At 37.1% G+C, this 27,730-nt stretch overlaps 2 protein-coding genes across 5 annotated transcripts; one reads left to right on the forward strand and one right to left on the reverse strand.

Annotated features, from left to right (window-relative positions):
- Positions 1 to 72: 72 nt before the first annotated feature.
- ccdc38.L (coiled-coil domain containing 38 L homeolog) lies at positions 73 to 18,226 on the reverse strand. Of its 3 annotated transcripts, none has more exons than XM_018252405.2 (15): positions 18,089 to 18,226; positions 12,720 to 12,779; positions 11,816 to 11,913; positions 10,939 to 11,122; positions 9,700 to 9,854; positions 9,334 to 9,497; positions 9,166 to 9,246; positions 7,948 to 8,126; positions 6,664 to 6,751; positions 6,342 to 6,405; positions 3,558 to 3,709; positions 2,563 to 2,683; positions 1,938 to 2,140; positions 1,216 to 1,294; positions 73 to 259 (listed from the first exon to the last, which is right to left on the reverse strand). In XM_018252405.2, the coding sequence occupies exons 2-15, from the start codon at positions 12,736 to 12,738 to the stop codon at positions 152 to 154; spliced, it is 1,695 nt and encodes a 564-aa protein (XP_018107894.1). In that variant the 5' UTR covers positions 12,739 to 12,779; positions 18,089 to 18,226; the 3' UTR covers positions 73 to 151. The 3 variants fall into 3 exon arrangements, with proteins under 3 accessions (XP_018107894.1, XP_041442248.1, XP_041442249.1); XM_041586314.1 differs by lacking the exon at positions 18,089 to 18,226 and adding an exon at positions 13,827 to 13,882; XM_041586315.1 differs by lacking the exon at positions 18,089 to 18,226 and adding an exon at positions 13,827 to 13,875 and having other exon boundaries at positions 9,700 to 9,767.
- Positions 18,089 to 27,729, forward strand: amdhd1.L (amidohydrolase domain containing 1 L homeolog). 2 transcript variants are annotated; one of them, NM_001095899.1, is given in 10 exon segments: positions 18,169 to 18,345; positions 19,756 to 19,862; positions 20,850 to 20,914; positions 21,430 to 21,707; positions 21,860 to 22,085; positions 23,141 to 23,265; positions 23,890 to 23,983; positions 24,163 to 24,323; positions 26,758 to 26,848; positions 26,850 to 27,708. In NM_001095899.1, coding segments are annotated over 10 exon segments (1,317 nt in total). In that variant the 5' UTR covers positions 18,169 to 18,208; the 3' UTR covers positions 26,883 to 27,708.
- Position 27,730: the final 1 nt, after the last annotated feature.

Consider the following 27,730-nt stretch of genomic DNA (forward strand, 5'->3'; position numbering starts at 1 on the left):
TGGAGAATAACCATAAGTAAAGTTCACATCACACTTATTGTCAAGACATTTGCACAAATAGTAATAAAGCTCTGCATGCGACAACCATTTATTATAGGTACATGTCTGTAATGAACAACCTTAAAATATGTTCAAATAATTGCTAGGTAACCTATGAGAAGAAATACAGTTGTTCTTCTAGGATCTTTGCATTAACAGCATCACTTCTAATCACTTTTGTTGATGGAGGTTCAGAACGCTTCATTAGCTTTCTTCCCACCTGATGAAAGGGAAAAGAAGGTATTTGCAGTACATACATTGTTGCTGTTTGTGTTATTGGGCTTCCAGCAAGGTCAGATAACCAAAGCAACAAACCAGCTTGACTTTATATTCTAACTGCCCCAGGCTAGTAAAACCTAACTGCTGATTGTTTACTTTGGGTTACTGAACGGAGACAAACATCTATGAAAGTGCCATATGAAGCCAGTTTTATTAAAGGCAACTGGAACAATAGCCTTGCAACATATTGGGCTAAGCTTAGTTTGCACACGCTATAGCCATTTTAGTAAGTAGGCTATTGAAAATTGCTCCTGCTTTCTCACAGCAATGGGACACAAACCTACATCACTGGGACATGTGCATAAGTTTGTTGGGTAATGAAGCTGCAGTGACATCTTTAGGATTTTTTTGGTATTAATGCATAGGGGCACTATACTAGTTCCCACAAATAGCAGATTTCTAAGACCCCTTAAACAACGATATCATGTGCATATTGGAGATGTGCATGGGGTTGTGTACCCATTTTTGGGCAGAAAGTCCCTGAATGACTGACCATGCTGGTTGGCCCGGGGATACCCTGCTCACCTTCCCAGCCCTGGTTGATCTGCCTCTGGAGTGACGGCGCTTTTGCAGTTCCCAGGTTGGTAAGAAAGTTAACCCATTGCAGGGAGCAGGTCTGGGGAAAGGGCATGGGTCTGCCTGACCGGACTCTTGTATTGATTAAAACGTGCACTGTGCAAAGCCTTGTATCCAGGTTCACTAGAGCAGGCATACAAGATCAACACTACCTGAAGGCAAACTTAAAAAAAAACACTAAATCGAGAACTAACCACAAATGTTACTTTTGCACTTATGGCATGCATTGTTTGCATTGTGAATTTTCTATTTTTAAATCCAGAGATTCCTTACTATATTTTAGCCTCCTAATTAAAGCAAATATAATTTAATATTTCCTACTTTTTTCTTTGACTCTGTCATTGCTCTTCCTATGGTACGGCGTATATGCATTTGTAGGCTACATTTTTCATCTTGAGACCTGTAATATTTGTACATTGTAGTTTGTCACTTTTATCAATTAAACACACACACTGTATAGGATCGGTTATCTGGAAACCTGTTATACAGAAAGCTCTGAATTATGGAAAGGCTGTAGGCCCATAGACTCCATTTTTTCCAAACAATCCAAATTTTTTAAAAAATATTTCCTTTTTCTCTGTAGTAGTAATAATAAAACATCACCTTGTATGTAATCCAAACTAGGAACTAATTAATCCTTATTCGAAGCAAAACCCAGCCTATTGGGTCTATAATGTTTTCATGATTTTCTAGTAGGATTAAGGTATGAAGATCCAAATTACAGAAAGATACGTTATCCGCAAAGCCCCAGGTCCCTAGCATTCTGGATTACAGGTCCCATACCTGTATAATCTGACAGAACCATAAGAAAGAGATCTAAAATTTCAGTTGAAATGAAAACAGCACTTAAAAGGAAAGCTATTTTATGGAAAATGTTGTGGGTAAAGCTGGTCATACATGGAAACAGTGCATCTACATAAAAGCAAAATAAACTACACATTCAGTTCTTAATATTTTTGTATGGTTATATAAGAACTGAGTTGGTCTATCATTAAGCAAAAAGGACAGTGACTGCTATATATTTAGTATATATCTATAGTTACTTCATTATGCGTTCATTTCGTTTGGCAATCTTCTTGGCACGGACAGTATCCTTCGGCGTTGATTCTAATTTATCACACAGTTCTCCCACATAGAATTCAATATTCGCTAACATATGCAGTGTACTTAGAGTATCTTCCATATCCCCAAAGCATGTTCTGTACACCTCTGAAACTTTTGTATTCAGTGTTGATAACATTCGGTCCTGTTTTGAAAGAATTCATTTTATTTGTGGCATAAAGGAGAAAGAAAGTCTTATTCCACTTGGGGGTGCCAAATTTTAGGCACCTCCAAGTGATTGTATTTACTTACCGGTGTCAGCCCAGGGTTATTCCATCGAGCACCATGGAGCAATCCTCTTCCGGCTTCTTTCTTTAAATTTCCTGGGGCAGACACATGCGCAGTAGAATGAAATAGCTGACTTCTTTGTTAAAGTTTGTCTTTTTGCTCTAATGCGCATGTGCAGCCGCTTTGTGGTGCTCGCTGGAAGAAAGCACCGGCCTGGGGTGTCATAAGTAAATACAATCACTTGGGGATGCCTAATATTTGGCACCCCCAAGTGGAATAAGACTTTCCTTCTCCAAAAATGATGGTACTTAAAATATATCTTCATTTTAAGGGTTTTACCTGTTCTTTACAGGAAAATATATCAACCTTTTGTTCTAAATCTGTGGTTTTCTCCTCTTCTCTGGTACAGGCCTCTATGAGAAAAGCCTTCCGATTGGTGGCAATATGGATTTTTTTACCCCTAAAGGTCAAGACATTAATTATACCTGACTAGTTTAGAAGAAACTAAAGATTACAAATGTTACAAATGCTCTACTTAATATACTGAACTTACTGTACCTGCCCAGAAGTTCTGCAACCCTATAACAGTAATGAATCAACCAGTCTTCAACATTTGCCACAGCAACTCCCATAATCTGATGATTATGTTTGGCCATTTCTTAGTGGGAGTGATACTGCACATGCTTGAAGTGCTCTTGGATGTTGTTAAGAAGCTCAATTTAGGGGTTGTTAATAAAAATAGCAGAACGTGAGGTTACATCTGTCATAGAAACAGGGCTGATCATTAATTCTGATGCAGAATATGCTGCTTTCTATGTTGTTCTGTAATGTGAATGTAGCTAAGGATGATAGTGGTGGCATCATGCTGTGGGGCTGTACTTGCAGGCACTCGCCATCTTGTTATAGAAGATACAACTTAAGGTGTCAAATAGAACTTGTTTCAAGTAAGCTTTGCAAAAGAATTTTTGTCCAATAACATTGAACAAGAATATAAATGTCCTGTAATGACCCAGTCAAAGCCTAATCTCATCATCTTAAGCAAAACTGGTGCAGATTTATCCCAAAAGAATTAAAGCTATTTTACTGCAAAATGTGACACTACAATATATTAAAAGTAGCAATGTTGTAATTATGCAAAAAGCACACGTTATAACGTAACATAAAACAATCCCGCATTTCAGAACCAATTTTAGTTTCTGTGCTTTGCATTTGTTCAGTAAAATCAGGTAATTGGATTAATTATTAAGTCATTGCGTATATCTCATATACATCAACCCTATATGTATGGTATTTACAAGGAAAAAAAACCATTCATTGCATCGTTCTGAACTCACATTTTTTCCTGCATACTGACAGCCTGTTCCTGGGGTTCTGGGACCCTTTCTTCAAATTCCTGGAAGTTTTTGCTTTGAGAAACATATTCTTCTTCTAGTTCTGAATACAATTGAAGAAGTTGCTGTGGATGTGTAAAATACAGCTCTGGCTCCTAAGTAAAAGGAATAGAGGACTGTTTGAGTTCCAGGAACAGTAACGCCATAAAATGAAATTGCTTCAAAGTAATTAAAATAAAAAGTACTGTTGTCCTGCTCTGGTACAACTGGTGTGGTTGCTTCAAAAACACTGCAATAGATGATATAAACAAGCTGCTGTGTAGCCATGGGGGCAGCCATTCAAAGGAAAAACAGGAGAAAAGTCGCAGGATACACAGCAGATAACAGATACGATCTGTAGTATACAATGGGACTCCAGAGTTTACCTGTTATCTACTGTGTATCCTGTACTTGAATGGCTGCCCCCATGGCTACACAGCAGCTTGTTTATATAAACCATAAGTGTTTTTGAAGCAAATACACCAGATTTACCAGTGTAAGGCAACTGTACATTATATTTTCATTATTTTAAAACTTTCATTTTTTGTTGTTAGTAATCATTAGGGTGCCACTTGTCTGGTTTCACCCACACAGCCCAGTTTTTCGGAAGGGCTATCCAGGTGAAAACTGCTGTTCAGATTAGGAAATCTGGACTGGACTTGAAGTGAATGAAGCTGTAATCAGCCAATCACTGATCTTCCAGTTATAGCCCTGCCCCCAGCACTAACATGCAACCTACCGTCACCAGTCCTGTCCCTGACATCACAGACCTGCCCCCCACCCAGAATCAAAAGGTGGCAACCCTAGTACTGGGTTATGTCTGAGCATATATATTATATCGGCAGGGACTTAAGTGAAAATATTAAAAAACCAAAGCAAACATTTTTCCTTTGTTAGAGAAATGAAAAATGGGAAAAAAAAGTTGGAGAATAGCTAAGAATGAGGGCACAGAGGGATCAGGAATGAAATATGATGGGGGGGATATGGAAAAACAAAAAGAAGTAAGAAATTAATTATGAGAGACAGAGGATTTGTAGCCTAATTATATCATGGGGGAGTGGCTTTAGACTAAAAAGTTTGAAAACCTCTGTTTTAGGATTATATAAAATTGGGAAAGGAGGAAGCAGAAAATCTGGAAAGGGATCTCAATGAACAAGGGCAACTAAATCTGCTTTTCAGTAAAGTGGCTGGAGAACAACAGAGCACAACCAGTGTTAAAATTGGGTTGAAAAAGGACAAAGTCCATCAAGTTCAACACCTCCAAATGAAAAACCAGCATCCATACACTCCCCCCTCCATACCCTCACATAAATTATATATACCCATATCTATACTAACTATATAGTTTAGTATCACAATAGCCATTGATATGTCTGTCCAAGAAAACATCCAATCCACTCTTAAAGGAGAACCAAACAATTTTTATTAAAATCCCCTACCCTACATAGACCCAGCCTAGGTGTTACCATGAGTAAATGCCCCAACTCTTTACTTACCCCTCGTTGCAGATTCAGGTCATCAAAGTTCATGGGTGAAATCTTCTTCTCTTCGGTAATCTTCGGGTCTTCTTCCGCCACTTCTGCAATTTCTGTGACTTTCGGCACATGTGCAGTTGTTCGCCCGGCAAATTGCGCCAACACGCCCCTCTCTTCCCGAAGATTACTAAAGAGAGCCCGTGAACTCTGATGCCCTGAATCTGCAACGAGAGGTAAGTAAAGAGTTAGGGACATTTACCCAGGGTAACACCTAGGCTGGGGGGGAGCAGGGAGGGGGTTCTATGAAGGTTAGGGGATTTTAATAAAAAAGGTTTGGTTCTCCTTTAAAAGCATTAACAGTATCAGCCATTACAACATCACCTGGCAGTGCATTCCACAACCTCACTGTCCTCACTGTGAAGAACCACCTACGTTGCTTCAAATGAAAGTTCTTTTCTTCTAGTCTAAAGGGGTGGCCTCTAGTTCGGTGATTCTCTTTATGGGTAAAAAGGTCCCCTGCTATTTGTCTATAATGTCCTCTAATGTACTTGTAAAGTGTAATCATGTCCCCTCTCAAGCACTTTTTTTCCAGAGAAAACAACCCCAACCATGACAGTCTACCCTCATAATTTAAGTTTTTCCATCCCTCTAACGAGTTTAGTTGCACGTCTCTGCAGTCTCTCCAGCTCATTTATATCCCTCTTAACGGACCCATAAAGAGGCATAATTATGTTTTCATCCCTTGAGTTAATGCCCTTTTTATGCAAGACAGAACTTTATTTGCTTTAGTAGCCACAGAATGACACTGCCCAGAATTAGACAACTTGTTATCTACAAAAACCCCTAGATCCTTCTCATTTAAGGAAACTCCCAACACACTGCCATTTAGTGTATAACTTGCATTTATATTATTTTTGCCAAAGTGCATAACCTTGCATTTATCAACATTGAACTTCATTTTCCAGATTGCTGCCCAAATTAGTCAAATCACTCTGCAAAGTGGCAGCATCCTGCATACAACCTATAGTTCAGCAAAAATAGAAACAGTAGTACAGTACCTAGCATTAAGTGTACCAATGGGAGCAGTTAGTGTGAGTAACAAGTAGGATTGTGTGAGTAGGATTGTAAACCACTTAACTACCCCATAAGTCCACAACATGCATCACCTCTGAAGAGGGCCTTAGGATAAAATACATGCCCTTCTGTTATATAACCAAAATAGCTACATAGATATTATCATATACATTTTCCTATAAATTTATCCAAGAACTACCTCATCGCTGTCAAAATCCTCTGTCTTCTCATTTGTGTCATTCATAAAGAGATCATATGGAGTCCTTGATGGAAAGAATTTATTATTATCATATATTTATAAAACACCATCATATTCTGTAGTGCTGTACAATAAATGGGTGTTTACACGGAACATACAGATATACATACAAAGCAGCCAAAAGAGAGGGGGCAGAGTTGTGACATTTTGGGGCTGAAAGGGGGATTAGGTTAGTGAAATACTGGCCAGGTGGCAGCCCTTCTTGCAACAGAGCAGATGTTCAACAGAGCACAGGTGAAAAGTTTGCAAGCTCTATAAATACCTGGGAGGCTGTCTTCCAGTGCCAGAGATGGGGGATTTATCGTGGGTCCTTGAGACATCTTTTCTCATTAATTTACTTCTTGATGTTTCTACATGGAATGGAAATACTATTACAGTATATGTTTACAGAAAGATACTGTATACTACCATTTTAAGGGAAGGTACTTTCGAAAAGACTTGAAAAGACTGGTAAAGGTCACCATCAAGAAGGTATATACAGTAAATATTTTTTTGTAGTTTCTGAAATATTTGCATTTTTAGACTGCTAATAGGCTTTTAGCTCAACTGAAAGTCAGCAACCCAAGGGTTAACTGAATGCAGAAAGTGCATAGACCATGGATAGATATTTTTTGGAAAATAATCAAACAGATATATGCAAAGTAATTCACTTCAGACATTTATTTGGCAAAATCACCATAGCAATTAATTACAAAATTATGAAAAACAAACTCATATCATACCACAAGGCAGTGTCTTCCCCCTGTTTGCAGACCTCATGTCAACCACTCCCTCCTGATGCATTTCCCACCATTGGGATCATCAGGGTAGGTGTGGCTGTTAAAGGTCACATCCCTTATATTCATATATTGTAATAGTTCACTCTCCCTGCTTATGGTGGTGCTGGACTTCCGTAGACCGGGAAAGGTCCCAATAGCAAAAGTGAAGAGAAGTAACCAGATCCGAACACACACAATTTTTAGCAGTCGTGGAATATCCCCTTTTATTGTGCAACCAACAAGATCAACGTTTCAGGGGGGTTAACCCACCATTCATCAGGATGAAGGGTGGTCTCATTAAGGTCACAGAGCACTTAAGTATGACCCTTTATTTTATATAATTAATTTATAAGTTTGTTTTTCATTATTTTGTCATTAGTTGCTGTGGTGATTTTGCACAAATAAATTTATGAAGTGAGTTACACATTTTTCTGAATTTATTAAACCCCCGAGGATGGAAAAGTCTGAATTAGAAAATACGGTATCTCAGACCTGTTGCGGTTGCATATAACTCAATGGGAAAAGTCCCAATGATTTTTTTGGTGTGCGCTGGGTTTCGTGCAATACCCCAAAGTTTTTGGGCAAATAAAAAAAAAAGAAATCAGAGTTTTCGGGTGACAAAATCCCAAAAAATCTTGAAAATCTGATTTTTTTCCCCACAAAGCAAATTTTAGGAAAGTGTAATAATGTAATAGAGTTTGTAGCAGAAAATCTTAAGATAAAATCGGGCTTTGATAAATAACCCCCTAGAAGTCTTTCGTGTTTTTTTAATAAAAAAAAAAACTTACCCTTTTTAATTGATGGCAAAACCAAAGAGAGCCTTTTTTGTTTTTCTCGTCTTTTAGCCTGTTGACTGTTTAATCGCCTTTGATTTTCACTTTCTTGCCATTCAGGTGGGGCTAAAAGTCTTAGGAACTCTTCATACTGTTTATATTCGTTTAATAATTCTTGATATTGTGTAATGTCACTGCACAGATAGTATGTGTAATCACATTAGCCTTTTTTCAGTAATAGAGGTTTCTTAAGAGCTAGTGCATGCTATAAATTCACTAATCTGGCATTAGCAGAAAAACAAATGATGTTGCTAATCTGCTGCACAAGGAAATGTTTAATATATAAAAGCCAAAAGCATGGTTTAAGCACGCCTATCACGTTTATAGTACATTTATATTATATTTATATTATAGTACATGCATTTGTCGTAAACATTTCACATAAAAAGAGATAAAAAACAAAGTTAACTAGCCATGTTCAACATGTATACAAGAATTGCAAGTGAGCTAAAAAGTAGTTTTATTTTAAATGTAAAGAAAAATCTTACACCGAATAGGGTTCTTTTACAATTAACATGGATTTAGGCTAGCATAGTTAACATTAAGTACAAGCTACTGGCTTATTATTACAGAGGTGCATGTACTGAAGTTTGTTTAACTAAGAAAACATGGTTTTAATTGCTTTATTTTGGAGCTTTCTGGATACCTTTTTCAGGCTGATCCCTGCATTTGAAGTACTGCCCTATAAGATAAATATATTCCTATTGTTGATCATTTATTCCTGGTTTATATTCTTCCTTGTAACAAGCATTAAGATAGTATATGTTATTATAGACTGCCATCATGTGAACTCAACTGAACTCAACTTATTCCCCGGATAGATGTCATGGGTAACTAGCCAACCATGAGATTGCAGTTTAGCAGTGGTTGTTGGACTTTCTCCATTCAAGCCCTTTTACATTTGTTTTGGGGTCATTGAATCACATTTGAAAACTGGAAAGAGCCAGAAGAAAGGGCAAATAATGAAAAACTAAAATAAATATGAAGACTATTTGAAAAGTTTCTTAGAATTGGCCATTCTATAACATACTAATAGTTAACCTAAAGGTGAACCACCCCTTTAAGGTGCTCTTCACTTTAAGAATTCTCAAAAGGAATTCCACCAATAGGATCTATAGATATTTGAAGATGGAATAGCTATAAATAATTGTTTAATCATATTTCTATACTTACCTTTTAATTGCCATAAGTTTGCCAGTTTTTTCCAGTATTTCTGCATGTATTTCTAGCATGATTTTGTTTTCTTGATTTAATCTAAAATTCACAATGATAAATTATAAACAAATTGATTGTGTGATGTGAGTGCTACCAAGCACATTTAAAACAGTTACAGGTGCTTACATTTTAAAGGCTTCCACCTTGTTTCTCTTATTTCTTTCTAGATATTCTTCATACAATGCAGTGTACTCCTTAAGTCTCTCTTCAGCATTCTTTACATTTTCCTCTTCTTTTAAAGCTGCTCTTTCCATTGATTTTATCATATTCATTTTTACATCTGCAGCAAACTAGGACAAAAGCCAAACCCCTATGTTTTATATGTATTTTGGTGGGGCTGTTGTACCATACATTGCTGGGATCACTGTGTTATATATTACTGGAGCCACACTATTTGCACCACCATTTCAAGTCATAAAATCATGTATGTTACTTTTAAAATAAATATCTATTTAAAAATGAGATTTTTAGAGAAAGTCAACAAAAAAATACCTGCCCGCGAAACATCTTTCTGTTCTGAAGGATGTAACTATGCAAAGACTCCTTTTCAGTATGGAAATCTGCACAAATAATGGAGCATAGTTTTTCAAGCAATTCATTTGCAGTCTCTTGTTTCAGGCAGTTAGATTTATAGGATAGTAAGGATTCTGAGAAAAAACATCAGACTTGTGCACATATGAGTATGAAAATGTGGTTGACATGCAATTGTGTAAACTCTGGGCTTCTCTTAGAATAGCACACAACAATGTAAACAGGTACTGTATGTGTATACACAAATAATATCAAATGTGGGTGTTTATTATAGAAACATGAACAACATACACTAAGCCCAGTATTTAGAAGCCAAATTGTATCTGCCCTATAGCATTAATGATACAATGTGTATAGTATTAACTTTGTAAAAACAATGTAAATGGAGCACTGCTTATAGAGATCAAAATACAGACCCATAAATACATATATTTGATTTGCTATGCAAACTTCTTATATAGTCCTAAAAGTCATGAGACTGATATTGTCCATACACAGTTCCAATACACCCTTAAATTCAAATACAGAACAGCACTGCTTAGAATCGCAAACTATTAGTATTAAAGGAGAACTAAACCCTAAAAAATAATATGGCTAAAAATGGCATTTAATATGCTGAACTTATTGCACCTGCCTAAAGTGTCAGCTTGTCAATAGCAGCAATGATCCAGGACTTCAAACTTGTCACAGGGGGTCACCATCTTGGAAAGTGTCTGCGACACTCACATACTCAGTGGGCTCTGAGCAGCTGTTGAGAAGCTATGCTTAGGGGTCGTCGCAAATTATCAAGCAGCAAATGAGGTTGGACTGTAATATAAGCTGATGCTACAAGATTAATTATTAAATTCTGATACTTAGTGCACTGGTTTCTGTGCTGCCATGTAGTAATTATCTGTATTAATAACTAATCAGCCTTGCTTAGTGACATATTCTATGAGTACTGTAGATTGTGAGCCAGTCCCTAAGCTCAGTAAGTGACAGCAGCACAGAGCATGTGCAGTGAATCAGCAGAAAAGAAGATGGGAGCTACTGGGGCATCTTTGGAGACACAGATCTTCCCTGCTAAATGGCTGTGGTTGCATTGGACTGGTACAGAAGCCAAAAACATAATGTACAACATTTCTAGCTACTTCTTTAGTTCTCCTTTAAAGCCATCCCTTATCCATGCTATCACCATACACTGTTAGCAGAAACTCTTACTTCTTGTAATGGGGGGAGCCCAGCTTTCATCACTTTTTGTTGACATATGACATTTTTCATCCAGTTTATTTTCATTTATATCATTTTCCAATGCAGTTTGTCTTTTTGCATGTATGCTAGTTCTTTCTCTAGAAGCCAAAGTGGTTTGATCACAGGCCTTCAAATGCCAGTATTTATTTTCCTTCTGTAGATATGAAAATGGATAAAAGAAATAAAAGAAACTGCTTATTATTAAAATAGCAATAAGCATGATATTATTTACTTGTGGCACAGAATACATTGTGTGCAAGTGCTTCAAAAGGTACACAATTCACCAGAAAATACAGAATACAATGGCACTTGAAACTGAAACTGTAACTGTATGAAAGTGCAAAGAGAGTCTCTGGGTTGGGTATATGTACCTTTAACAAGTGGCATTAACATACCTCCCCATCTAGATACATTTGAATTGTTACAAATGTATCTTATCTTCTTTTGTGGCTGTTCTGGGCTCTCTGCCAAAAGCCAATTAAGTTAAGTTTTTCTGGCTGTTCAGTGCAGAGAAAACAGGACTTTCCAGTACAAATGAGGGACTGCAGGTCGAGCTGTCAAAACAGGGACTGTCCCTCTAAAAACCAGACAGTTGGAAGGTATGGATAAGGGCAATATATGGGTCAATTTTAAGGTGACCGCTGTTGACCCTTTATATCCTCTTTATGAGAAGTATACTACTGTACAGCCCTACGTTCACAATTAGTCCTTTATAAATAAAAATATACATACAAACATAATTTAAGATAATCTGTTAATAAACATGGCATCAATATTGTTCGCTGAACTTTTTTCTAGGGCTAATTTCCTTTTCTTTAAACTCCAATTAATTATAGTTTGCACACACCTTGTTTTTTTCTTTAAAATGCTGGCTCTGGAAAATACCAAAGTCCTTTGGGCAAGTAAAAGGGTTTTGCAGATTGTCATGCTGCTCTTGGTAGCCACCTGGGGGATAAAAAATCAAAGAACATCAATACTCAGAATAACTGATTTCTATTAACACAATGTATGGATACAGTTATGTATGTTGTTGAATATACAACTGAATACTCCATCAAAGATTAACTGCACTTTTTTTTTAGAGCTGAGTCATTTGCGTTGCCCATATTAGAATCCTCCATGCCTCACTAGGGTAATTGAATCTGACCCATAAATAGCGCTCCATCCCTGCTCCTGGACTGTTCTCTGTGTGATCAGCGGAGGTGTCGGGTATTTCACACAGCATTGTTTGACCACTCTGTGTGTAGCATGCAATGCACTACACCAATATAAAAGTAGACATGTCTCTGATTTAATGAAATAGCCATGTAATTATTTAAATAACAAGGTCTGTAAGTGTTGTATAATTGCTTGAAATACTTTTGTTTATAAAAGACCCACAACCAAAAAAAGAAAAATGGTTGAAAAGGGATCCATGGCATCCTGAAATGTTGCTGCGTGTGCTCTGATTATTATATCCATAAGTCATGATTGATCCAACACATTAACCTAACCAATATGTCATCACAAACTTTTAAATGACTGGGAGGTGACAATGGGCCAACTGTTAGAACCTTAACATTTTTTATGTAAAATTGATTGACAATGGATATTTATGCCTTAGGGAAATTACTCTACCAAATATTAATTTTTTTTAGGCCAAAATACACAATTCTGATTTTGATTTGTCCCTTTAAAGATTCAAAGTACCTCTACAGGTGAATGTGTGCATATTTTCACACAGTTTCAAATACACAACTTAAAAAAAGTACCTGAATTCTCTTCAGACATTTCTAGTGACTTCTCTTCAAATCCAGCAGTTATGCTTCAGTCTAAAAAAAATATTGCACATATATTTAAAAGATCTGGTTTCGGTATTGCATTATTTGTTTTTTGAATTTCCAGATAACTGTGCATATGTTTTATAATAGTGTTTTAATTAAAGTCCCACTTGTATAAAATTGGATTTGTATACTAAGGGACAGTAACCATATAATTACTGCGATTTTGCATGGTGGTTTTATCTGCTGTAAATGGTTCTGTTATACAATGACTTCCTATGTGCAAAACCTTACTATACCACATGCAATAGTACTATGTGTGCAAAGGGATCTACACAGAGATGTCAGTTTCAGGTATACCTTGCTTGGCCACATGCTGCACTGCTTTGGATGGTTATCAAAGAACTTTGTGTGATTCTGTGCACTTCAGTGAAGTAAATGCAAATTATTGACAGCAGGTGGCAGACCTGTTACTGTGGGTGACAGGGTGAGGGGAACTTACATCAGGGTGACACCTGAAAAATATAGATGAGCTGGCATGTCTGCTACACTTACTGCCTAATGTTGGAACAGGTATCCATACTGTAGAACTACTCTTTTTCAGGCCCAATACTAAGCCTGCTGTGCACGTGGTACTAGCACCCACTGTAGGAGAAATTGCTTAACAAAAGGAATTAAAGCACATGCTTGAGTCGGCTATGTGATTTATTTTTGAGATATACTGGGCATAGTGCCATGGGTTGGCATATTGATCAGTCTTAAATTAGAGTCCACCATGGTAAAATTCCACCACTCTCCATTCATTTCTATGGGATTTTAGTCCCATATTTATCAACACTCTAAATAAATCAGTGTTCACAAATATGTACCAGCTGATTGTTCGAAAATTGTTCTGAAAATAAATCTCAAATAAAAATATCTCAAATATGGTATTAGTTCAAATGTATTGGTAAAAAATTTTACAAGTTCCTTTACAAGTTCCTATAAAACATGCAAACAAGTATGTGAAGACCAGGCTTGGGCCATGAAAATATAAAAATGTATGTTGTAAAATATCCCTTTTATTTCCTTCATTTAATTTGATCAATTAAGGTTTACCTGATGTGTGTTGTTTCTATGATAGCAAACTGCAAACAGCTATAAATTCAAAATGGATACATACTCCACCTGGTAACTGCCAGATATGTAGGGGGGGGGGTGTCAGGGTAGTGATTTCCCAGTTTACAGATGGCAAGCCTAGTGCCTCAGTAATATCCCCTCATGTATTCCTGGGAGTGCGAAATGCATTTTCCATTTCAACTGCTGCAATGGAACGTGATCCAAACTCCACTCACACAAGCAATACAAGTTGGGGCCCCCTACATATGCACACGTGTATGTTATTCCTGAACCACATGTGGGCGGAAGTGGCCAAATTACTGCCTGGGACAAACACCAGTCCAGATGCTTCATTGTAGGGAATAAGGGACTGACCAAAGCCTTTCTCCCAACATATAGGTATTTTTATACACAGGGGCTGACGTGATGTCCATACAAACATAGCTTTTCCTGATGGTGTCTTTTTATAATGTGCAAAACGGCCATTTTAGATGGAGTATTCTGCCAATAACCACCTTATACAAAATGTGTTATCATTGCCCAGCTACAATGTTGCTTTTATAAACTAAAAATACTTGAAAATCAACAGAAAACACAGTTTCCTGCAATAAACCTACAAAAATGTTATGGAGCAGTATCTATGTGTAGAGGCTATGGAAAAGCTAGGGAGTTATCCTGACTAAGAAAAGTGCCCTTTGTGGTTGATGTTATGCCCCCTTTATGTAATGGGATTATCACACTAAGAAATCTTATAGAGAGCCAAATAAAGGTGGCCATACACGGAGAGATCTGCTCGTTTGGCAATGTTGCCAAACGAGCGGATCTCTCCCCGATATGCCCACCTTGAGGTTGGCAATGTGTCCACAATTAAATATTAGGTAAGAAAAAGGTCATACGCAGAATTACTGCAAAAATTCCAGGTGCTCTTTTATTCCACTACATGTTTCGAGCTGGCGCTCTTTGTCAAGTGTTACAAAATCTACACAATTGTGAACATTTAAACCATTAGCCCCTCCCCTTCCAATCATAATGCAGGTGGCAACTGCTAAGGGATCCAATTTTATTTGCCTAGCCACCAAATAAATTCTGTCCATATTAAAACAGATCAAGTGAACAAATATTTCCAGTGTAAAAATACAAAAGGTAAAAAGTGTATAAAAAGTCTCATTTCGTGCGTCTCTCCATCCTCCTCGTTTACAGTGTAAAAGTTCAAAAGTTCATAATTAAAAGTCCACATTTATACCTAAAAAATAGGAAAGAGGATAAACGGTACAAAATACACTTGCGTCCCTGGCACTGCCTCGTGAAAGCCTGCCTAGAGTAACCTTGCCCTTAATTATACAAAAAATTATACAAAAAATTGCAACCACATAGCTGTAACATCAGCAAATATAAGGGAAAAAATTCTCTTACCCTTATGCCTTGTTGCAAAAACCATTATTCAGAACATTATTTTTCTGTTATCTAGAAGAAAGGAAGAGTGTGTTAAATACATCATGTATAGTCGCAACTATTATGTTTCAAGTAAAATGTTGCAATATATTCGATCCTAGCAACATTGTTTAAAGAAAACTACTCACGCTCCAATAGTCATTTAGACCTTCTGGTTTCAAGCTATTCAGTTTTTTAATCCACCTGGCTTCTTGTTGTAGTAGTACCTTGGTTAGACTCCCCCCTCTTTCGGGTCTACGTACCACTTCCAATACCTGCCACTTTAGTTGGGCCTGATTGTGTACTTTGTCGTGAAAGTGGTGAGATACTGACGTGTCTGTTTGTGTGTTAGGTTTAAAGTTACGAATATCAGCCTTATGTTCTTTAATTCGCTCTTTCACTTGCCTAGACGTTTGACCCACGTACACCATTCCGCAGGGGCATTTTAAAAGATATACCACCCCCGCCGTATCACAAGTGGCATAGGAATACAACTTGTATTTCTTTCCAGTGATGGGATGGTACACTGTGTCTCCTTTAGTCACAGACGAACAACAGACACATCCCATACAGGGGAAGGTACCTTTCTTTGAACTCCTTATTAGCCAAGATGTCGGATTTGGATCTTTTCGTAATTCAGAGGGACATAATTTGTCTCTCAATGTCTGTCCTCTCTTATAGCTAAAGAGGGGAGGGTTGCTACAGTGATGTTTCAGGATCTTATCCTGCTGTATGATAGGCCAGAATCTTTTAATTACCTTTTCAGGTATTGGAAGTGGTACGTAGACCCGAAAGAGGGGGGAGTCTAACCAAGGTACTACTACAACAAGAAGCCAGGTGGATTAAAAAACTGAATAGCTTGAAACCAGAAGGTCTAAATGACTATTGGAGCGTGAGTAGTTTTCTTTAAACAATGTTGCTAGGATCGAATATATTGCAACATTTTACTTGAAACATAATAGTTGCGACTATACATGATGTATTTAACACACTCTTCCTTTCTTCTAGATAACAGAAAAATAATGTTCTGAATAATGGTTTTTGCAACAAGGCATAAGGGTAAGAGAATTTTTTCCCTTATATTTGCTGATGTTACAGCTATGTGGTTGCAATTTTTTGTATAATTTTTTGTATAATTAAGGGCAAGGTTACTCTAGGCAGGCTTTCACGAGGCAGTGCCAGGGACGCAAGTGTATTTTGTACCGTTTATCCTCTTTCCTATTTTTTAGGTATAAATGTGGACTTTTAATTATGAACTTTTGAACTTTTACACTGTAAACGAGGAGGATGGAGAGACGCACGAAATGAGACTTTTTATACACTTTTTACCTTTTGTATTTTTACACTGGAAATATTTGTTCACTTGATCTGTTTTAATATGGACAGAATTTATTTGGTGGCTAGGCAAATAAAATTGGATCCCTTAGCAGTTGCCACCTGCATTATGATTGGAAGGGGAGGGGCTAATGGTTTAAATGTTCACAATTGTGTAGATTTTGTAACACTTGACAAAGAGCGCCAGCTCGAAACATGTAGTGGAATAAAAGAGCACCTGGAATTTTTGCAGTAATTCTGCGTATGACCTTTTTCTTACCTAATATTTAATTGTGGACACAAGGCTTCAAAGGACGGAAGCAGTAAGAAGTGGTCGAACTTGGAGGTGAATCAATGCTTAAACATATGTGATTGAGGTTGGCAATATCGGGATGATCAGATTGTGGGACCTAGGGCTGAACGATCGGATCCTAACGATGGTTAACGGGCGGTCGAACAGATTCGGCTGCGATCCAACGGGATTTTTAGTCCTGTCCGATCTACCTCTGGCCGACTTTCGTCCAGATATCGATCAGAGCTCAATCTGTTAAAATCACCAGACATCATGTCTCTCTACATGTAGAATTTGTGCTAGAGGTTACTTTTTTGTTTTGTTTGTACTGGAATCAGTTATTTGAGTGAGCTCTAATTCATCTGCTAGGAAAGGGAGCACCCCTATAAGATATATTGCATTTAACTGTCAATGAATATCTGACACCCAACTGCTGCATGAAAACAGAATGAAGAGAAACAGATGATGTTAGAGAAATAGTGAATATAAACTAACTTGATTATTTCAGAAACTATACAGAATTTTTAATTGATTGTATTTAGAAAGTTTATTATTTCAGTATGACAAAGTTTATATTACATTTTCATTTTTGCAACAGTTTCTCCTTTAAAGTTATGACATGATGCTTTAAAAAAAAACCAGTGCAGTCTGCAGAATCCTTTTAAATTGACAGGGGTAAAATGGCAACTATACCAGAAACTATACCCAGTACCCAGAAAGCAAACAGTTTGTGAGGCTCTTTTGCTATTATATTATATAGGCAGGGCTTCCTTTATTCATTCATGTAAACAAATGCCTGGGATACTAAATATGATGAGAATAGCGACCAGAAAAATGTCAGAATGGAGCGTTCCAGAGCAAAAGGTTAAATACAAAAATAAAAAAAAGTGAAGAGTACAAAAAGTTACTTTTAAAATACATGACCTCTTTAAACTGTTTACTACTTGTGTGATAAAACCACACATAGACGTACAAGTTACCACACACAGCAGTTGGACTCAAATCCCAGTAGAGGGCGATCTTTGTAATCATTTGTACAATAGAAACACTAACACATTATTTATTCAAAGTTGTGAATCCCTGCACTAAGAGCACAAAATTATGAATAAATGGCATTATCTGAAACATGGTTGCACTTTAGGGCAGTAAAATGTCAATGGGATTGATAACATACAGCAACCCAAGCATATTAATTAAATAGCAGGGGGTGGTGATAAAGTCTGACCTGTTCTCCAATGAGCCCTGCTTCCCTCTGCAACTGCCAGTGATCAAGCTGCTTCCTGCAGTCACTTTAACTTTCTCACTGGGGAAGAGAAGACTGTGCTGCAAGGTTCTGGCTGATACAATGGCTAGCAAATTCAGGCTGCTGCTGGAAAACGCTGAACAGATTGTAGTCGTCTGCACTAAAGAGGAACAATATCTGCTTGAAGATGGAATGCAGCATTTGGCAGTACTGGAAAAGTCCAGCCTGGTGATTGGAAAGTAAGTGCGACGGGGCAATTCATACAACTCTTGTCAAGGCAAACAGGTGCCCTAGTTTATTTATTATACTTAAAGGTACAGGGTGAGTTCACAAAGAAGATACATGGCAAGACATTGTTATACAGTGGTTATTTGCCCAAAATCATATCTCTGCTTTTGTGTTAAATTTAAAAGTATTGCACTTTTTCATAAATATGGAATTTAAGGAGAATCCACATTTTTTAACCCCCCCCCAAAATAATCTGGAAATGAAATTATACGTTTATTGTGGTTTTTGTCACTGTTTGGACAAATTCTGAAATCATACACGTTGTTTGCGCCTCAAGTTGATTTAGCAATATAGTTCTTGCTATTTGCAGCACAAGCTCACTGTATGACATTGTAGAAAGCTGGACTGCATAAAATAGGAGCACTGAGCCTGTACATCTAGGGATTTTTTAAGGGAAGGTTCACCTTTGAGTTAACGTTTTGTATGTATTGTATGTATGTCCTATTCTTACCAACTTTTCAATTGGTCTTCATTTTTGATTTTTAATTATTTGCCTCCCTTCTTTGCCTCTTTTGAGCTTTCAAATGAGGACATTAACCATGGCAGCCAAAAACCTATTACTCTGTGAGGCTACAACTATATTGTTATTTTTTATTACTCATCTTTATATTCTGGACCTGTCTCATTCAAACCACTGTCTAGCTGCTAGGTTTAATTAGACCCTAGCAAACTGATAGCTGCTAGTATTCTGAAATAGAGAGCTGGTGAACTAAAAAGTGAAATAATGCGAAAACCACAAAAAATAAAAAATGCAGACCAGTTGCAGATGATATTAGAATATCCCTCTCTACATCGTACTAAAAGTTAATTCAAAGGGGAAGATGCTTATGTTAACATTATTCTGAGACTGCAAACTTTTATTAATCACTGAGATGTATTGTTCTGATCAGTGCGCAAGTGTGAATTGACCTGAGTGTGGCACTATATTATTATATTTATAGACATAATTAAATACTGTCTCTTATGAAGTCTAAATAACATGAAAATGCAGCTTTCAGAAAGAATTGCTTACTGCCAGGCAAAAAGGTTAGTGCCACAGTCACAACACAGTGGTTGTTAGTGTTACTTTTTCATTGATATAAGTAACACAACTATATACAGGTATGGAATCTATTTTCCGGAAACCCGTTATCCAGAAAGCTCTGAATTACAGAAAAGCCCATAGACTCAATTTTATCCAAATAATCCAAATTTTTAAAACAATTTCCTTTTTCCCTGTAATAATAAAACAGAACCTTATACTTGATCCAAACTAAGATATAATTAATCCTTATTGGAAGCAAAACCAGCCTATTTGGCTTATTTAATGATTGTCTAATGATTGCCCCAATGACAGCTAAAAATATATTATGATGTTTCAGTGATGGATGCATAAAAGCTGTGGGACCTGCTGAGACCATTCGCAACCACTTTTCTAATGCTTCATTCGAGAATATAATTGACTGCTCAGGGAAATGTATACTTCCAGGTGGGTGGAACTTTCTTTTTCTAGGAAACAATTTTATACAGGTATTATGTCATTCCTGGCTGTGCAGTTGTTGCTAAATTAAAAGAAAAGTCAACATCTCAGTACAGTTAATGTCAGATAACAAAGATGGAGGTTGGAGATCAGCAGCAGTATGGACTCCGGCTCTAGGTATCTGCATCTCCCTACTTACCTGAGATGGTCTTCTCTTTAAATTCCAGTCCTTTTAATTAACTGAAGCCACCACTGCTTCCTATTGTCTGTTGCTCATTGCTCCACAAGATGGTGGCACAGCCATATTACAATTGCTTAAAGGAGAAGGAAAGTCTGTTTGCACTTGGGGGTGCCAAATGTTAGGCATCCCCAAGTGGTCGTATTTACTTACCTGAAACCCCAGGCTGGTGCTATTATCGGTAGAAAACTGCACCGGCCCGGGGTTATACCAGTGAGTACCACAGAGAGATCTTCTTCCTGCTTCGTCTTTCTTTGGGGGGTTGCAAATCTGTTTGCCACGGGAAATTTGAAAATAGAAGAATCCGGAAGAAGATGTCTCCGTGTCGCTTGCTAGAAAAACCCTGGGCCGGTGCAGTTTTCTGCTGATAGGAGCACTGGCCCGGGGTTTCAGATAAGTCAATACAATCACTTGGGGATGCCTAACATTTTGCACCCCCAAGTGCAAACAGACTTTCCTGCTCCTTTAAAAAAATGTATGTGTTTTAATGTAATGGACAGCCATTCAAAGCTGAAAAGGGAGAAAAGGCACAGGACAACACAGCAGATAACAGATAAGCTCTGTAGTACACAATGGGATTCTTCAGAACTTAGATGATGATATGACTATGAAGATTTTCATAGATGATGATACATGTTTATTTTGGCATGCTAGCATGACAACATCAAGTGAATGCTTAGTGATTACAGTGGATTTGAAATTATGTATCCTTACTGGACATTGTTTTTTAAAAGTGTATTTTATTGTTTCTTCTGCAGGCTTTGTAGATGCGCACACTCATCCTGTGTGGGCTGGGGACAGGGTGCATGAATTTGCAATGAAGGTAGGTAGAACAAGCTATTGTCTTATATGAAGGCCACATTCATTTACATAACCAAAAGTCTAGCCACACACCAGCAATGAATCCAATAATGAATAAAAAGCCAATACATTTTATGCAACAAACGGGGTGATCCCAAGCTTTATTCCATGGTGCTCTTGACACGATTCTACAGATCAAACGTTTCGGGACCGCATGGCCCTTCACCCTTCAGCACTGATGAAGGGCCATGCGGTCCGGAAACGTTTGATCTGTAGAATCGTGTCAAGAGCACCATGGAATAAAGCTTGGGATCACCCCGTTTGTTGCATAAAATGTATTGGCTTTTTATTCATTATTGGACACATTTGTTTATATACCAGGACAGAATTCTTGATATTGCTTTCCTATCTTTCTTCAGAAAATACTTTTTCTGGTTTTCAGAATGCTGTGTGTACTTATATTATAGCTATAAATACTGACCATAAAAGATTGTTGGGTTGTGTAATTAGCATGTATGACTGATACCCAATCTGTAGCTTGCAGGTGCCACATATATGGACATTCACCAGGCTGGTGGTGGAATCAATTATACTGTTGAGCACACCACTGCTGCTTCAGAGGAGGAACTGTTTTGCAGCTTTAAACATCGCCTAGAGAGGATGCTCCGAGCAGGAACAACATTGGTTGAATGCAAGAGCGGCTATGGCCTGAAGCTTGAAACAGAACTGAAGATGTTAAGAGTAATTGAAAGAGCTCATCGGGAACTAGACATTGCTGTTTCATCTACTTACTGTGGAGCTCATTCTGTGCCCAAGTAAGATTCATTGTATTCATAGATTCATTTTAATTTATTGTTCAGTGTGGCTTTGTATTATACCAAATGCTCAAAGAAGTCAGTTTTTTTCCTGACATAAAATTACCTACACAATTACCTGCACAGTGAGTTCTAAATGATCTCTCTTTTAGAGGAAAGAGTGCACAGGAGGCAGCTGATGATATCATTAATAACCATCTACCAGCACTAAAACAGATGTCCCTGAATGGGGAAATCCACGTGGATAACATAGATGTCTTCTGTGAGAAAGGAGTCTTTGACTTGGAATCCACCGGAAGAATTCTTCAAGCTGGAAAAGCTATTGGCTTGAATCTAAATTTTCATGGGGATGAACTTAACCCTATGAATTCAGCAGAGGTATTGTAGTCCTGGGTTGTATTATTTTGTGTGTTTTTTAATTTGCGTTTCACATAGGTTAATGGTGATGGTGCCTATTGATCTTGTACGGCTCATTCATCATTGTATGGATCTTGTACATTCAGTGAAGCCCAACACAGTGGCCAGTCAAGGAACCATATGGATGGGCCATTTTATAACATATTGGCTATAGTTGTTAATTTAAAAACTATATTTCTTTGTTTTATTATTGAACTTGGGAGTTTGATACTAATATGGGTATTCTCACATGTCTACTTATGTATGAAGTAGGGATGCACCGAATCCACTATTTTAGAATTCGGGCAAATCATTTTTGAAAGATTCGGCTGAATACTGAACAGAATCCGAGATGTAAATTAGGAGAAAAATAGGAAAGAGAACCCATGAATGAATTCCTTGTTTGTGTGATGAAAAGATTTTTTGGATTCGGATTCAGTTTGGCCAGACAAGGATTCGGCCGAATCCTTTTGAAAAGGCAGAATCTTGGCCAAATCCCAAACCAAATCCTGGATTCGGTGCATCCTAGTATGAAGGCAATATGATAAAATAAAATACATAGGCATAGCATATAAGCACCCAATTTCTTGTCTACTGAGCCAAATCTTTACAAACATCTTTAGAAAATATTTGGAACAGAAAAATAAGACACCATGCAAAAAGGGACATAGATCCTAGCATGAAAAAATGAATGCCTGATCAAAGCTTTATAGAGGAATTAAATTAAAACTGAAAACATTTTATTTCAGAACATCCAGTAAATTTTTAAGAATGCATTGAAAAATACACATTTGCAAACCTGGTTCATATATTCACATGCAATATCCATATAGCGCTTGCAATCCCTTCATGCACGCCATGCATGCACATGACAGGATATGTTATGTTGAATGGGGTTCCAAAAGCACAGAGGGCACTTCGAAAGGAGGGATCAACATCTCCCCCTCCCCAATCTTCAATAGCGGGGAGAAGATCATCAATCAATATGATCTATAAATAGGGATTTCATTAACTCATTTTGTATTGTGAATTTTCAGATGGGTGCGGAATTAGGAGCACATGCTGTGAGCCATCTGGAAGAAGTAAGTGATAAAGGGATTGCTGCGTTAGCCAAAGCAAAATGTTCTGCCGTATTACTGCCCACAACTGCTTATATTCTAAGGTAAGGTATCTTCAGACACAACATTATCTACCCATGTGCTTTAATTCCATTACCTAATCTTCCTTATGCATGTACAGATAGTACTTCTTTCTGTGTATTAGTGCAGTTTGAGTTGCAGTTTGTCCTTGCTTGTGAAAGAAGATAGTTTGATTCAAAAGAATAACAGAATTTTATATTTAGACATGAATGGTGTTGCATTACAATAATTGCCTAATTTAAGAAATGTCTTGAAAAAGTATTTAAAACAAAGTTTCATCTTTTTCTGTTCGACAAGTGACCTTGTTTAACACTTACAAAGTAATTATTACAAAGTTGCAGTTAGACTGTAAACTTACCTTGTCAGCAAGAGAAATTGGTAAACAAGTTTGACCTGAAGAAGAGCTCTGTGAGACAATGAATTATTTCTGCTTAGTACAGAGCAGGTTTTATTTAGTCCAATGTATTTGTATAATTATAGGAATTGTACTCAGTTGGTTACTCTTATTTAAGTTCGACAAAACGTATGTTTTTTTTTTGTGTTTCAAATGGGTGACATTTTGCTTTGATTCTTTTCACTTCCATTGCATTCATGTTTCATGTGTGGTTTTTAACTGGTTTTCATCTGTTTTTTTTTTTTTTTTGAAGGCTTAAACAACCAAGAGCAAGGGACATGCTTAAAGCAGGAGTCATTGTTTCGCTTGGCAGTGATTTTAACCCTAATGCATATTGCTTTTCTATGGTAAGCGTTGCCTGATTAATTTTATATTACTAATGGAATGTAAAGTTAGTAAATCATAGCCAGACAGCTAAATTATATTTCTTTGTAAAACCCTATGCAATAAAACATTATTGACTGACTGCAGTTATTTCAAAGAGAGCTTTTCTTTTATAATATAATAAATGCCCTTGCTATCTTAGCCTATGGTGATGCACTTGGCTTGCGTCAACATGAAGATGTCTCTGAAAGAAGCTCTGGCTGCTGCTACCATCAATGCGGCATATGCTTTGGGAAGAGCCCATACTCATGGTTCACTGGAAGTTGGAAAACAGGGAGATGTCATTGTAATTAATGCCTCACGGTATGTATTGATTGATCACTACAGAATTGGTTTTGTTCCGATTTTTCAATCGAACTAAATTTGGGTTATCATGAAATTATGTGGCAGCTCTTTGGTTTCATAAATGTAAAAAAAGAACCCTTGAATTGAGGGGCAGATTTCTCAAAATGTGAGATTATAGCTTGCCACTGAGAAACCCACTCATTTTCTATTCATTCCTATTGGACTTTTAGAAGTGTATTTATTAATGGGTGAAAGTTAGAGCTCACCATTTGATAAATATGCTTCTAAAGTTTTATCGCCGGTCTCTTTTATTAAAAACACTGCTGTGGTCTTAGTAATCGTGCAAGCATTCTTTTCATTTTGTGTTTGCAGAACTCCAATGCATTTTTTTGTGGGAAACATCTATGAACACCAGAATAACACATGGAATATGGTGTCTGGCTGGGTTTACAGATGGATATATGTGACATTAATTAGTACAGCATATTGGGTGGTTGGATCCTCTGTATGTTCTCTTCATACACCTCACTTTAATGCACTTCTTATGGGCAGTGCTCGGATCTAGACAAAGACAAGTAATTCTCTGCACTCAAACATATTTTTAGGATATTAATATAAAGCTGTTAAAAATAACCACCCCTTTTAACAAAAAAAAAATATTTTTCCATGTATTGTAATAAATTACTATGTTATTCTATTTTGGTCTGACCAGTCCTACACTCAATTTCATCTAATTAATTCATCATTCCCGTATATTATTATACAGGGGCTAAGTCTTAACTGCAACTTGCTTTCCAAGTTTAAAACTCATAAATGGCTACCATTTTTATAAGACACACCACAGGGACCACCTGAGTCAGGTTAGCAAAACAGTCAGGTTTAGAAACTTCAACTAAAGGTCCCCATAGACTCAAAGATTTTTCTTTGGTGAACGACAGATTTTAGTGAAATCCAACCAATCCTTCAAATTATCGTGAGGTTTGTGGGAATCGAATGATCGTGCATCTAACAATTTTTTGTCCGACATCGATTTCACAGTGAAATCTATCTATGTTTGCAGGGCCAAGCAGGCAGCTACCCTCAGTTTTCCTGGCTTCAACTAGACCAGTGCTGTCCAACTTCTGCGGTACCAAGGGCCAACATTTTACTGGCCTATGTTGTGGAGGGCTGATAATGGAAGTCAGTGTTGGCCACTCCCCTTTTTAAACCACACCCACTGTAAACCACACCCATGTTACCACAAGAACTTTTAAGATCATATCCACATTAACAGTGGTAGCACACCAAAAAAACAAATAGTTGGTGCTCACTGCAGGGAAATCCCTCATCACTCATGTGAAAAATTTAAGTCATGTTAAAATATACCCTTAAATCCATATGCCTCATCCTCCCCTGTGGATAATACATGTTTATAAACACCTTAGGGGCCTTAACAACAATTTCCAAATGCTAACAAAACCCCAAGAACAAACCCCTAACAGGCTTACATTCCACAGGTAGCATAAGGCAAGCAGAGAATGGCACACACAAGCAGCACTGGGCAAGCAGAGAATGGCACATACACGCAGCACTGGGCAAGCAGAGAATGGCACACACAGGGAGGGAAGGCAGAACAGAGCAGGAGACAGGAAAAGCTATCATTCTAATATGTACTACATACAGTGACACAGTGCTGGTGCCCCATTAGCATTTTGAATAAGGTGTGAACAGGTGAACAAGTTTCAGTCTGGGTCTCAGGTGTGAACAGTACAGGCCTTTAGAATGTGAACAATAGAGGTGTCACAAGTGTGAACAATACAGGGGATAGTCTGATTTCTTATTATTGAAGGTTTTTGAGTTATTTAGCTTTTTATTCAGATGCTCTTCAGTTTGCATTTTAAGCAATCTGGTAACTAGGGCCCAAATTACCCTAGTAACCATGAAATGATTTGAATAAGAGACTGGATATATGAATAGGATAGAGTCTGAATAAAAGGATCAGCAATAAAAAGTAGCAATACTAATACATTTGTAGCCTTACAGAGCATTTGTTTTTTTAGAAGGGGACAGCAATGCCCATTTGAAAGCTGCAAAGAAACAGAAGAAAAAGACAAATAACTATAAAACTATAAAAAATAAATAATGAAAATAAATTGAAAATTTACTTAGAATCGATTGTTCTATAACATACCAAAAGTTATTTTAAAGGTGAACCACCACTTGTACATTCATATTTTAAAAAAAATGTTTTTTAGTGTCAGTATCACTTTAAGGTCAATTAGGGTGAGATTTAGGGTGAAAAAAGTATCTGATGACCAAAGGTTGGACCGCCAAGGGGAAATGAAAATCTTAACAACTGCCGCCTTAAGGTATATAGATTAAAAGGTGATTTAAAGGAGTTTGTTCTTCTAAATACACATGCATGAACTTTTGATGATTTCTAGCAACTTAAAAGTTTTCTTTTCATTTGTAGGTGGGAACATGTGATTTACCAGTTTGGTGGACATCAGGAATTGATTGAATGTGTTGTAATCAAAGGGAAAATAGTATACAAGAATGAAAAAATTCTCCATCTGTAGAATGGACCTACTAAAATAATTTGTATTATAACAATGCCCGCATTTTTCACATTAATGTATGTTTCTCTAATTTCACATAAATCCACTACAGTGAATTCCAGATTATATTCCTAAAGTGCACCAATTGATTACACTGACAACTAACTAAAAGTAAAATCTATTTTTACTATTGAAGTACATTGAAAAAATGCCATCTATTTGTAAATGTTTAATCTGACAAGAAAAGATTTTTGAGTGACTTTTTACCAAAAACCACATCACAAAATGCCATACAAATAGCTCAGAAAGAATGCCCTATATTAATTTTCTCTTAGTATTTATACCATCCAAACCTAAAGTATCCTAAACTTCCATGCTATCTTTTATGTATGCTTCCCAAGCATAGCTTTGGTATTCCCTACAATATTTAGGGATCATGTGACCAATGAGTCGACACAATACTATTCATAAAAGGTACATACATTCATATGTATTCCTAGCACCAGCCTGCTGTGATGAATAGCATGCATTGACACTACGGAACCCTGAATGACATGGCAGTCATTTCAGGGTTTCACTAGCAGGTTACAGGCTAAACGACTGAAACAGCAGGAAGTAAAGTGGAGCTTTGGCTCCTCTAAATGTCCTCTTCTTATGAAGCACCATATAATAGCCTATATTTTGCATTGGCAGATAAGATTTTCCCAAAATGACCAATGTCCATAGAACATGGATATTAGTTGGGCTCACTGTATTCCATACATGGATAGAAATTTGTAGAAAACACTTTTTTTTAAATTTATTCAAGCAAGAAAAATACAACCATTTATTCAAAATAATGTACACGTTTATGTATAACAGAACATAAATAAATTAAAAAGTCAGTGT

Source organism: Xenopus laevis, chromosome 3L (assembly GCF_017654675.1).
Source record: "Xenopus laevis strain J_2021 chromosome 3L, Xenopus_laevis_v10.1, whole genome shotgun sequence".
Taxonomy (NCBI): Eukaryota; Metazoa; Chordata; class Amphibia; order Anura; family Pipidae; genus Xenopus; species Xenopus laevis.